Consider the following 14,291-nt stretch of genomic DNA (forward strand, 5'->3'; position numbering starts at 1 on the left):
AAGACTTGAAACTAGAGATTGAGACATAAACTCATGTTTACAATGTTTACTGAGGGAATAAATCAAGAGAAGTAGAGTCATTTATATAGACTTCTATACAACCAGAGGAGTCGCCCCCTGGTGGTTATAGAGAATGCAGCTTTAACACATGAAGCATAGACTTCTATGCAACCAGAGGAGTCGCCCCTTGATGGACAGTGGAGAGAAGGCAGAAGGTTTTAAGACACTTCCCCATCGGCTTCCCCAAAGAAAAGGTGTGTTTGTGTGTGAGAGTGTGTGTGTGTGTTAAAAAAAGCTTCAATACAACTTCCCAGTGCCTATAAAACAATCAGAATATACAATTGAGACAATTCAATTAAAAGGGGACCAATACTCCCTGATTTAATACTGAATGGGAAACGTTCTCCCGACTCTAACCAGAGGCTGGGTCTTGGAGGGGACTGAATGGATTTGGCAGTCTCTTTTTTCCTGTTTCTTAAAAAGATTATTTGGACCTTGTTTTTATCTCTGTGTGATGGGATGACACTGAGGGGATGAGGAGGAGATATTGCGTGAGTTCTGCTTGCAATGTTGCTGAACTTTCTCGTTACTGTTGCAGAGGGACTTTGCCTGAGAGAGTGACCTCTGCTGGACATTTACTCTCCTCTGCAGCCATAAAAAATAAAGATTTCATCCCAAAGCATGATAATTCTGTCAGTTGTGTTCATACAATTATAGACAACAATGGTTTATATCGAGTACCTTTTATTTTGAGCTTCAGTAAGATCCAAAGTGAAAGCATGACAGCGTTAATTCATTACTTATGTTAGATGAATGCTGCATGTGTGTTCCTTTATTCAGCTTAAAGTTGGGCAAGGTGTTAAAGAGATGACACCAAACCCCTATGCACTCATGTGGACAATAAAGGAACACGTTGCAACATAACTAACAGGTAAGTGAGGGACATGCGATGCCCGCAGCTCTGAGACAGTTCTATAAGTAGCAGTGAACAGGCACGCAGGTGAAAATACCTGTTTGGACTGCAGGTGTTCAAGAGTCCCCAACCACTCACCTGCCATATTCAGGTTCCCCTCATCCTTTTTCCAGAGTTCCCTTTGAACAAACAGAACAAAATGCATTAATGTTCATGAGTTAACTAAACTAAACAGACAAACTAATGCCAGCTATCTAACACTCACGGCTCTGAAGGCCGCGAAAATACACACGATGGCCCCGGGCCTTCCTACTTCCTACCCCTTTAATATATTGCTCAAATTTAGCAGATAACGGGCAAATCTTGGGGCTTGTACGACTCCTGGAGAAAGCCCTTTAATTTCGGCTGATATTTAACTCCAACGGCTCTTCTGTGAGCGAAGTTAACCGTTAACCGTTAACGAACGTTAACGTTAGTTATATTGGGTTAATTGGGGCGTAACAGATAGAAAACCACAGCAAACTGATTCACAAATTAAAAAAATATATAACATTATCAAAGCCGAATTACTCTTAGCTTACCACATAAGTATAAACCTCTACCTTCAGGCTTTCTGTGTTTATATAAATGTCGGTACGGCCATAAAAAAACAGTTTGGTTATCGCGGTTGGACGCCTAACTCCACCCCGGCGGGCTGCCCCGAGGTACATCTTGATTCACCTGTGGCGCGTTTGCCGTGACCGTTGACGTTGTACGTCACCGTCACGTGCCCTGTCGCCAAAGAATTACTGTTAGCTTAGCTTAGTGATGGGCAGCTTCATGGACAACGCCTTCCCAGCTGGATATGAGAGCGACGCAAGCAACGACGAGTGGGATATCGGGTCCTCTTTGGATAAACAGTCTGTCCACACCAAAGTAACGTCATAAAACCACCTTTATTTTGCATTTGTATCAAAAGTAACTGGTGTTTTCAAGCTAGCAACAACGTTAGCGGCTAACGGGAGTTAAGCTAGCTTTACGTTTTTTTTATGGCAAAAACACGGCTTTATTTCTTGATTTGTGGCGAAAAAAGAGAAGAAGGAAAAACAACAGTCTGGTATAAACTAGTTATGACCAAGTAGATTAGGTTATATATATATATATATATAGTATCAGGGCTCTCAAGTTTCAGAGTGACATCTCTCTCTCTCTCTCTCTCTCCCCCCGGACGGAGGCGCGGCGGGGGGGGGGGGGGGCGCGGCGCGCGGCCGGGAGGATTATATTTCACCCAGATACAGCAGATACGTTTTTCTGATTGGCTATTGTGTAGCCCATTTCTTTTTATTGATTGGCAGGGGATTCGGGGGAGACGTGCTTGATTCCTCCACGGTGAGGGCAGCGCGACCACGTCATGTTTGCGCGCTGCGGCACATTAAATAGCCTAGAGTTTTTTTTCAGCGTGAGAAATACGATGTGTGGCGGGAGGGCGTGACTTAAGACCGAAATGCGTGACAGTCACGCTCAATGCGTGACACTTGAGAGCCCTGTAGTATAAAGTGACAAATTAATACTGAATCATGAACCAGCATGGTCTCTGCAGATAGAGCTGATAAAAGTTGCACAGATGGAAATAATTTAAAGGAAATTGCAAGTGACGAGAGCTAAAAAGATGTCGTAAAACATGTTTTTTTTAAATAACGTTGCACCTTTAGAAACCTTTTTTTACTTCCACTTTTAAAATAACTGAAAACTAATTCATTGATTTGTTTGACAGAAACGAGTTATTTCATTATACATGAATCATTCTTCAATCAATCTTGTTTTTAAAGCAAAAAATACCATAAATCCCCTGCTTTCAGTTCTCCAATTTCCAATTATCTCACATTTTATAGAATAAGCTATAAAGGGATTCATTAAGAAAATAATGAACAGATTAAGCGGTACTGAAAATAATAATTAGTGGCAGCCCCAAACTACGTGGCATCCATTGTGCCACATAAAGTTAATTATCACAGAAACTGTGAATAGGATGGATAGATACTATATTTAAAAACATTTGTTTTATAACGGCAGCATTTATACATACAAGTAAAGCAATATTAAATATAGAAATACACAATATATGCAAAGAATGGAACAATATTAAATTAACTTACAAAACAATAGTGCAAAGATGTAAACAAACAACAGTGTACCGTTGTTATAGTTGACTGATTGATTTGGCCAGAGGTGATTTATTATATATATGTGTGTATATGTATATGTATGTATATATATATATATATGTATGTATGTATGTATATGTATATGTGTATATGTCTTGTATCTGATAACGGTACACAGTATTTACTGTGTAGTATTAGTCTGTAGTAGTTTGTAATTACCTTCTTTCATTCACATCGGACACCTAAAACATTCAGTCACCTGTCAATGCCACTTCCACCTAACGGCAGGACATTGTTCCATATTATTATCCAATATTATGGGAAAGAGCTGCTCACTGTTACAATTGCAAGTGGCACAGTATCCATGTCGTTAATCTTATTGTTATTTTAATTTTGCGTTTTGTTTTTGATAATTCATTTTGATCTTCCCCTCCATTGTCACAGGATGAGGATGACGCTGTTCCACAAGCACAAGATAATGAGTCATTGTTGAAAAGAGCCATCAATAAAGGAGACGTTGGGACTGTTCAACAGCTGTTGGACAATGGCAAGTACTCTCTTCATTTTTCTGTCTGACACTTTACCATTGAATGTTGTGACTCTGCGGGCAGCTCAGTGTTCTTTCACTTCTATTGCTTCATCCACAGTAGCTTTAAATGTCAATAAAACCATTTTGTGACTCATGCAAAAACAACCATTACAAACGAATTTGGTTCTTTTGTGGCGTGTATCGCGGTTTAAACTACTTTTCCAGCGTTCACCAATGTCCTCTTCAGTACGGGGGGAAAGTTTTTTGTACTTAAATTATCCAGATCCGTCCTACAAGTCATGAAAAGATAGTCTGCCTCTTTTCACCTGAAATCCTGAACTCTTGACGCTTTAATTTGGATGAATGTGACATTAAAATGAACTATGACAAATTAATACTCTATTCTCTATATCGTCATCTTCATGGCTTCCCAAATTGCTGAAAAGTCGTTTTTTTATTTATTGGGTATTTCAGCACCTCTTTTTTTTTATGCATATCTACGTCCACAATAATAATATTTCTCTGACGGTTACATGACTGCCTCTTAATAAAGGGGAGCATGGTGGATAAGGATGATAAGGCAAACTTTTAGTCTAAATTAACAAACAGTTGTCAAGCGGCTGATGTTGACAGTTATGCCGGAAAGTGATATGCAGAAATCTAGTGGATAAGAATAACAAAAATTTAAGCAAGGAAGTTAAAAATGCAAAAAACAAACAAACACAATCTTGTTTTGTGTGTGCGCTGGAGGGCATATGGCCTGGATTAACTTTTTTTTTTTATAATTGTATGCCTCCCTTGGTCTGATCCGTTTGGTGTGGACAGGCATGGACGTGGAGACCAGGCTGGGCTTTGAATGGACTCCTCTGATGTGTGCTGTCAGTGTGGCTACTTACGACCTGGTCAAGCTGCTACTGGACAGAGGGGCCAGTGCCAACTTCAGCAAAGGTCAGATTAACTCGGATCACTACGTTTGACGATGTGGGGTTAACTTGTCTAACCAGAACTCCATTCTCACTAAGGTCCTGAGGACAGGAAACCCCTGAGCTTAAAAATGACCACCTCCAGAAATGGCTTTTGTTCAAATAAAGACGGGTTCTCCATTGCTTTTATTTGTTTTATAGTTTAATGGCAGCCCACGCTACTTCCACACTTAATTTAGTAATTTCCCCAAATACAATTGGAAAGTTACTAATACTAACACACAAGCTAGGACATATTTAAACGGGACATAAATGTAGTTTAGGAGCCGCCAAATGAAAAAACATTATGTATGTAATACAATTGATCAGTTATTAAATAAAAGGCCAACCATAAGGGATCTACCTTTGAACAAATAGGGCAGTACATACAAAACCAAACATTGAAAAATAACTATCGTATAAACATGAAAAATTATGAATTGTAACATTTCGGCTTCCCATGTTTCTAAAAAAACAAGATGGTGACAACCAAAATGAAAAACTTGAGGCTTTAAAACCGGCGACTACGTCCACTTCTTATATACAAAGTATTCTGTTATCTCAGGCCTATGGCTTTTGACGCTGCATTAATTATGCATGCACTTTTCTTTCGGCCGAGCATTGTTGAAATGGAGCAGCTAGTATTGGTATCGAGGGCTACAAGCGAGTGGACTGTCAAGTGTTTGAATGCTGTCTCTGCTCTTTCACACACACGCACAGTGTTTGCAAACTAATGCACATACTTTTGGTAAAAACAGAAATAACCTAAACTCATTCTATTTTGGATTGGAGGTTGATATCATCGTTTACAAGTGCAGGACCCGCTGATCTCTCTGTGATCCCTCAACCGCCATTATCAGAAAAATACTAGAAATTTAGGCAGATTTAAATTGAAAGTTTGATGAGGCAACACCATTACACTGCTGGCTTCCAGGCCTGGATGTCCAACAGTCGTACATAATCCTCCTGACGGCCCCTGTTGCGTTGGCGTCCAGCTATCCTTTCCCCATGGCACCTTTTTTCAATTTCCTCACCTGCCGCAGCCAAAGACCAGGGGACCAATCAGGGCCGGCGCTCCAACACGCTTCATCTGACATTACTTAATGGCGATGATGCCAAAGAGGAACTCTTGCAGAAACACACCGCCGATCCTGTGAGTTGTTTTTAGTTCATGCACACTGCACCCAAGAGAAATTAAAGGCATCTGCTGGATGGAGGTCAGTCTGGGTAAAATAAGCATGGAGGAAGAAGTCTTCTGTGTTAAGAGGTCTGCAGTTCTATACATGTAAAAAAAAAAAACATGAATCCTGCAAGAAAAAGGGCAATTACAGATCCACAGAAACCTTAAACGTTTGTAGTGAAGTAAGAGTTAGTTCAGTAATGTGTAATCTGTAGTTTGAGTCGATCACATGTGAACCTTTTGTTCAATTCTTCTACATAAAAACACACAATTCAAATTATTATATCATAAAATATACTATTTATATCGATACAATCATATTATTATTAGTTTTAATGATGTATACAAGCTGCTTGGAGCAAGTGGTAGTTAATTAGGCCACAATACCTCTAATATCTATTTTATATTGCGGTGAAAACGTCTCCTTTTAAACAACTCCTTTCAAGTTTCTCACCAAAACTCAATTTTACAAGATTACGTGTGAACACCTCATGATAAATGTTATAATCTTTTTCGCTGAGCAGAGCCTGAACGCATCATAATGTAAATGAATGGAACCTCCGTACGTAACCTTCTTCCCGTCCAGTTTAACACGGATTAGTTGTTTACACTGTAACGTTATCGGGGATCGCTTACCCAGACTAATACAGGTAAAAGGTAAATAACAATTTAAATGACGCACAGTAAGTTATTTTGAGACCACTGCATTCCTAATTTCCCCGGGGATCCGTTAGAAACCCTCCTGCACGTCCCCAGATCCAGGTTTGGAACCAATACCCTGGTCATGCTCTTGATATCTGATGTCAATTACTTCTCAGTCCAGAATGTCGAGTTAAACTGTGTGTGTGTGTGACTGATTTCACATGGTCTCGGCATCTGATGCTCGAGGCAGGTGAAGGAAACAATCAAACGGAGGGATGACGTGTGGTCACGTCCCAGTGGCGTTGGCGGCGAAGGAATGCGCGAGTGATTGATAACGGTCTGGTTTACACACACACACACGTAGTGTAAACACACACACTTGCACACAGATATAGAGCCAAACATGCACAGCCACAGGAACCCACATACAGATGTCGTGGCCCAGGTATGCGCGCACACACAAATACACACGTAGATGCTGTGATACACACAGGTTGGAGACTCGGTCATTGCTGGAACGAAACAGGAATCGAGTGCTTTGCCGTGGGTCTCAGACCGGCGTTATCAGATAAGGAGGCTCACTCGGGGCCCATAAGGGCCGCCACACTTCCTGATGCCAGATAAATGGCTATCCATCTCCATCACCAGGTTTATTCATTTTCTTTTCCTTATTACAGCATGATGTGTGACTTCATTGTGTTGGGAAAAGGAAAAAAAAAGGTACTCCACAATTTAGTTTTTGCTAAATAGTGTATTAAGTTATAACACTTGCCACTTTCACATTACACTTACATTTCACCTTAAAGTACAGTTATCTGTTTGTTTGTCTGTGCACTTTAATTTAATATTCTATTGTAGATTTAATTGTAAATTGAAACATGCTCCCATTTCTTGAACTCTGTTTATTGTTGTTATATGTTATGCACCCGCCATGACAAATTCTTTGTATGTGAAAACATACATGGCAATAAATGGTTCTGATTAAGGGTAATAACCAATAATGAGGATTATAAACTTTCTTTATATTTACAGAATTTATTTTATGTTTTTTTTGCTGTTCAATTGGAAGGTTTGACTATTCGTTCCTCTTTTGTTCACACAGACTTGTAATCAGAAAGTTTCAGCGATGACCTCGACCAAATGTTCATCGTCAAATGCGACTCGACACAGTTTCATAATGAACCTAAAATATGTTAGCACATCTCAACAGGTTGTGAAAGTTCAGAAACTGTGACTGTACTCGTCTTTACTCGAGTAATGGCGTCTAAAATCCGAAAGGACGCAGTAAACTCGATCACTATGTCCTTAGTGTTGTCCTGATAACAAAATCATGACGTGTTTTAAATATAATCTTGCACATAAATACTGTTATTTGAAAGAGATGTTTAAAAAGATTAGATAAGAAGAGAAGGATTTTTTTACACACCTCCCTCGGTGCATAAAGCTGCAGATTGATTGATATAAGGAAAAGATGATTGGCTTTTGGCATAAAAATACAAAGATAAATTGTTAAATAGGTGCATTATAAGATTTAAAAGGCTTAAAAATACTTCTTCCCCCCTCCCGTTTCATCTCGACAGTAAATATAGTTGAATCTTGATATTGATGCATTTCCTCATTAACGTGCTCTTGTCCACAGACCATTGGACGGTGCTCATGGCCAGCTGCACAGCATCTGCCAGTGAAGACAAAATCGCTCGCTGTGTGGAGATCCTGCTCTCCAGAAATGCTGATCCCAACATGGTGGACAGGTGAGGAGGAGGGACGGGGTGCAGACATGTTTCAGGTCAAAATGTTTACAGGATTTTCAGCACAGTACGCACTGTCGCACCACTATTGATGGAGGCCAAATAAAAACACTCCAGACGGGACTTGAACAGGGGAGAGAAGGGGAAAAACAAAACGGAGGTGCTGGATCAGATTTCCTTTGATGGTTCTCGTTAGCTGCCATGTGTTAGCATCATGCACCGCAGCACTCCATACAGTGTGTGTGTCTGTGTGTGTGTGTATGTTTGTGCGTTTTGTTTGGAATGTCCTGTTTTGGCATGCGCATGTACAGACGGGTATCAGACAGACAGACAAACAAACACAGATGTAACTCGCGGCCAGGAGGATTTTAGAAGCTTTTCCTTTTTTCTTGGATGCAATCCAGTAAGAATGGTTTTGGTCATTTGTAGGTTAAAAGGTTAGAGAACTGAGCTAAATTATGTTAAAATGCCTTCATAAAACTTTTCATCAAGTTTTTTTTTTGTCTTCAACAACTTTGTTGTAATTTTATTTTATGTAATTTGACATTTTGCCTCGTCCGCGTTGAACCAATAGCAATCAGATTATCCATTAAAACGTATTAAGCTTTTGTTCTGGTATGTTTTCAGTTTGTTTTTATTTTCATGTAGGTTGGTTGAAGCGTGTAGCATGAGGAAGAACCCATTAATTCAATTCAGTTTATTTTGTATTGCCCAAAATTACAAATTTGAGGGCTTTACAATCTGTACACAGACAGGAAAAACTCACCCAAGAAATAGAAAACCCCTTTAACGGAGAAAAAAATAATTTTAAATTACATTTTAGAGTAGATCTGAATCACAGGTCTGATTCTTTTTTTTCATCTGCTCAAAAGAAGATGTCCGTCTTGCCTGCAAACGCGAGTTAAATGTCATCAAAGTAAATTAGGTACAAATATAGGTATAAATTGGTACTTTGGGCTCCATCAGCCAGTGCAACCAGCGGATATAAAATCTGGCTCCCTGTCCTGGTGAGGAACACAACAAATTCCATCTTGTGGAAAAGAATGAAGGGCGGTCGTTCTTGCAGCACTTTTTTTTTTCTGTCACCATCTGTGTATGTAAAGGGAGGATGCGGCCCCCGGTGGCTTCTCTTGTTTAGCCGTCCCCTAATCCCCTGCCAGTCCGTCACTGCCAGTGTGCCGTGACATGCACGGCACCCCGATGTCACGCATGGACACGCTGGAGCTGTGGGACATTGAGTGGTTCCTTCCCAGACAAAATATTTGAAGCAAAAGGTAACGAGACACAGGAGGATGGTGGTGAGGAGACACCCAGAGCGAAGGAGGAGGAGGAGGTTCCTGTGGGTGCAGAGTGTAAACCTCCTCCTTCTCCTCATCACCTCTTACGTCTGACTATCAAACCAGAGATTAACACCAGCTGCTCATCCCGCCGCTGTTGTGTAAACAAGCAGCCGCTGTCGTCTCTCAAAGTCCTGCAGGAGCACGATCTGGGGTCCATCGGCTCCACGTTTCACTGAGACGATCATGCTTCTCAACTAATTTACGGAATAATTCCAGTTTAGACTTCCATTACTTTCTGCTTTTGTGATGTGAAAAATGACCCATCCTTTTGATAATAACAATATCAATACCCATTGATACAGCAGCTGTGTCATTTCCGTCTCCAAATAGTAATGGAAACACTGAGTCAGGACAACACACACACACACACACACACACACACACACAGCTCTGGACTTTAAGACTTGGAATTTAACTTATTTCCCAAAAAATAGGACTTGATTTAGACTTTGAGTGTGGTGAGAGGTAACCTACTTGGGATTAGAATCCCTAAAAACTTGGTAAAAATCCCAAATCCTAACATTAAAAAAAAACACTGAACAATACAAAAATGAATAACCACACAGTTCTGTAGGCTCGTCAGAAGGTATTGACTGTGACATTTTTCTGTCTTTTCAACGATCATTCACAAAATAATTGATCTTGTCTTATCAAGACTTGTGACTTGACGTAGACTTTCCCTAGAGGACCTTTTTTTTATAGTTGTACTCGATAGTTTAGGCAACAGAATCCATGTCAGTCACATGCATGCCATGTCGCTGAACTTACTTTAAGAACCAAGATCTTTTTAAATAATCAAGAATCTGTGTCCTCCTGTGCATTTAGAGATGTTTCCGGGGAAGCGGCATGTCCGCCTGCTGAGCTCCGTTCATCAGCACGATGGCGTGTGAATTCTAGATTATGAATGAATTATAAACCAGTTTGACGTCTGCTCACCAAAACTGTTTGAGTCAACGTTATGGATGACCCTTTGAATGTCAGTCTTCATCCTATAAATGTGGTTTTGTGGTTGTGTAAATGTAATTTATGGGGCTGTTGGATCACGCCGTTAATACAAGGCCGTGTCTACACACAGCAAACACTGAACCTGTTGATTCTGAAAGGGTTAAACACCAACAGATATGGAGGGAAGCAGAATATTTTGTTTAACTTTTGGAAATGATTACATCCATCTTTTTTCTTTCAATACATTTTTACTGTGTGTGTGAGAGAGAGAGAGGAGTTTCTGTAATTTTATTAATCTAATAATGAATATCTCAACGTTATGATTGAAGCTTCGAACCATTCGGTGCAGCCCTAGTTATGAAGTGTGACGTTAAAACAAGCTGGTGTTCAACCGAACGCGATGATGTAATATAATTTGGAAGGAAATAGGAACGCTTTATGGATTTACAGGTTCTTTTGTGTTTTACTTGGTATTCACTGGATTAGCGCAGGTTAGGTTTTCTGGTTATTTTAACACTGATAGAAGACTAATTGTATGTAGCTTGTAAAAAGCTTGGCACTGTGAGTCAGCTGTTTCTGGAAGTCATTCCTCTTCCTGATGCCAGGAACATTGTTTACTCTGAATTGTCTGCGTATTGATCAGCTATCAGTCTGTTTGGGGCCTGGCCAACTCTCACAGTCTGAAGGACACTCGCTCAGACACACACACACACACACACACTGAAATAGTATGAGAGTGACCTTGGTACTCGTCTCGCAGCAAAACCTCCCTTGGGAAAATGCAGTGTTGCAGGACAAGGAAGCAGAACCGGCACCATTAACTCGTTCTCCTGCGTCCAGGAGAATCGACTGATGGGTTGGGGTGCAATAAATGAATTGTCATATGCGTCACAGCCATTGGTTCATCTGTTTGTCTTCACATAAACATTAACTTTGGATGTCTTGTAATTCATTAAAGCATAGTGTAGGTTCAGATTCTCACCTCTGTCTGGGAGCTTTGTCAGTTCAAGTTAATTTATTGGTACAAAAGTCAACACTTCTGTTGCAGACACGGGAATACTGACGCACCAGCACGTCCACTCAGAGTGACAAAGCAAAAAAAAAAGAGACATTACTGCAAAGCTGTCGCAAGACCTTAAGCCTCCATTGTTCTACTTCTACCGTCGCTTTGTATGTGATGTTACTTTTGACAACAATATCAAGGAGTTCTCAGAAACGGAAAGCATTCACTCTGATTTAGGAGCCGATCGCTGTTAATTAAAAGAGCTGTCAATCGGTTTAAGAGCGCCGATACATTCACATCCTGTGTTTTGTTGAGCAACCTGTTTGTTTCCATATGAATTATGGATTGTCCCTTTTTTTTATATATATACTTCCTCTTGCTGCTCTTTCTCTCTCACGCACACAAACACTTTTTCCTGTAAAAGCTTGAAGTGACGAGTTGACTCCTCCTGTATTTTTTCTCAGCCGCCGTGTTTGAGTCAGAGGTGATAAGATACTGATGAACCGTAGCGCAGCTTATTTATATACAACCCTAGTATTAGACAGAAGCAAACACATGAGTGATGATTGGTAAGAAAGGTCAAAGTTGTTAAAACCAGGTCTTCCATCTCGCTTGTCGTTGGCTGTTGAGCGACATGATAAACGTTGGCGAGCGCGTACAGGAGGCTCTGTCTGTCCAGTAAACAGGAGATTACCCCGCACCTATCAGTGTTGTTGTGCTTGTTCTGGAACATGGTCATGAAGTTTTGTCGCTTGCTCCTTCACAGAAGAATCAAATCAAAATGCAACCGTTGACTGCTATGATAGGATGAGATGGTTGTGCAACACAGAAGCACTTTATGTTGTGAAAGAAGCAGCAGCTAATGTGACTTTTCGTCTCAGTATGAATCGACTGTAACTCTACCCGACCTCTATTAGTACGGGACTAGTTTCACCTGAGGACCTCTAGTCTTTTGTAATAATCCTGAGATTTTAATCCTGTGGGAATCTGCTGTAAAAAGTAAAGTTGACAAAATTTTGGGTGAAAATTCAGGAGAACCCACTCGCACTTCTGCAAGAGGTATTTGTAAATATTATTATATACATATATGTAGGCCTAGATATTATGAAAACATTCATTATTTTAAATATAATTTTGTGTGACTGCGCCGCATGAAACACAAATGTCAAGATGTGGTAAGAAAATGGATAACGAAGCTTCTCTAAAATCTAGAGCCAGAGAATGATGAATTTGACTATTTTTACAATGCGTTTTATTTCTTAGTTTATTTTTATCGTCTTGATTTTTTTAAATTATTGTTTGTTTCATCTATTGAACGGTTTTATCAGGGCCTCATTGTTGAATGTTCTGTAGTTTTTTTGCTTTTGCTGCTTTGTCTGTCAAAGCACTTTGTAAACTCTGTTTTTAAAGGTGCGATATAAATAGTTATTTCTATTATTAATACATACATTGTTTCAGCACTTTTTTCGAGCAACATTACAAATCTACAGGTTTTATTATATAATCAAAATTCAAATGGTTCATGGGGAATCAAAGTCAATGGCTGCCTTTTAATGTGACGTGTGCTGCCCCCTGGTGGTTCCTCTGTACCTTCATCACCATCATCACTCCTGCTCATGTTTCATTTTCCTCTTCGTTCCTCTTCCTCCGTCCAGGTCTCAGATGACCTGCCTGATGCTGGCGGCCAGAGACGGCTACTGTAAAGTCATCAACCTGCTGGTCTCCCACGGGGCAGAGATCAACATCCAGGACGGCAGCGGATACACGGTGCGTCGGTTTGATTCCAGAGCGACGGCACGTTGCACTTTGAAAGGGACTACGACTAAGAAATAACGAAACACTGTTTTGGCTTTGTGTGTTTTTAATCATTAAACTCACGCTTCGGATCGGATCAGCAAATAATTATAGTTTTTTGCAGATATCAATGCAGATACTGATCCTTTTGTTGTTTGATCATAGCAGCTGGTCTACGAGGCTCCAGACTATTTAATTTGTTTTGCCGCCGTCCCAAAAATAATTTAAACTGAAGTAAACTATAAAACATTCAAAATGTTATCCTTTTCACTTAGTTATAGTCTTTTTTTTTCTTCTTTAAAAACACACAATTCAAATGATAAGGAAACAAAATATTGTCTTTTTATGGATTAAAACAAATGTTGTCACCAGTAGGTAAACAGCTCATAATTCATCTCTAATATGTATTTATTGTGTTGTGAAGTGACTTATTTTAATACACTTGCCACTTGTCCGTTGCACCACTAACGATGATGTCATACTAATATTCTACGCCAGGCTTTGTCGATAGCGGTGCAGTACGGCCGAGAGGAGGCCGTGCTGAAGCTCCTCCAGCTGGGAGCGGACAAAACGTTAAGGATCAAGACTGGCAAGAGCCCTGCCGACCTGGCCGTGAACTTCAAACACGCACAGGTACCTGAAGTGCCTTTTGTGATGCATTTCAAAACACCTGCACATGTGCAATTTGGGTATTTCTCATCACGTGTAATCATTCAATCTCGTCAGTTGTCGAGCCATTGCAAGGAAATGGATCTGAAATGCCCCTGCTAGCGTCCTAACGCCAGTGTCTGTCCACAGATAAGCAGGATTCTGGCGTCCTCGTCCCACCTCTCCACCGTCCAGGCCTTCAGCTCCATGGAGGAGAACCTCTCAAAGTTCTTCAAGACCAACTCTGCACCGCCACCTTCAAAGGAAAGGTAAGACGACCCCAGACCTGCTTTCAGCGCCGCAGTTTTGACATAGAAATAGATTTTTGTCATTCTTCTTTGAGATTTTATGTAGTTTTCCCTCTCTAGCTTTATCAGCAGAAACATACATATATATATATATATATATATATATATATATATATATATATATATATATATATA

General features: G+C 40.2%; 1 protein-coding gene across 1 annotated transcript in view; it reads left to right on the forward strand.

Annotated features, from left to right (window-relative positions):
- Positions 1 to 1,720: 1,720 nt before the first annotated feature.
- Positions 1,721 to 14,291, forward strand: part of LOC306741155 (ankyrin repeat, SAM and basic leucine zipper domain-containing protein 1-like) — a gene marked incomplete at both ends in the record, with an annotated part of 24,887 nt that continues 12,316 nt past the window's right edge. Inside the window, 7 exons of the mRNA XM_079223408.1 lie at positions 1,721 to 1,828; positions 3,502 to 3,604; positions 4,412 to 4,534; positions 8,010 to 8,121; positions 13,062 to 13,173; positions 13,699 to 13,833; positions 13,999 to 14,117. Coding sequence (XP_079079534.1) covers positions 1,721 to 1,828; positions 3,502 to 3,604; positions 4,412 to 4,534; positions 8,010 to 8,121; positions 13,062 to 13,173; positions 13,699 to 13,833; positions 13,999 to 14,117 — 812 coding nt within the window. The remainder of the gene's footprint in view (positions 1,829 to 3,501; positions 3,605 to 4,411; positions 4,535 to 8,009; positions 8,122 to 13,061; positions 13,174 to 13,698; positions 13,834 to 13,998; positions 14,118 to 14,291) is intronic.

The sequence above is a fragment of the Taurulus bubalis genome, assembly GCF_910589615.1.
Source record: "Taurulus bubalis genome assembly, chromosome: 9".
Lineage (NCBI taxonomy): Eukaryota > Metazoa > Chordata > Actinopteri > Perciformes > Cottidae > Taurulus > Taurulus bubalis.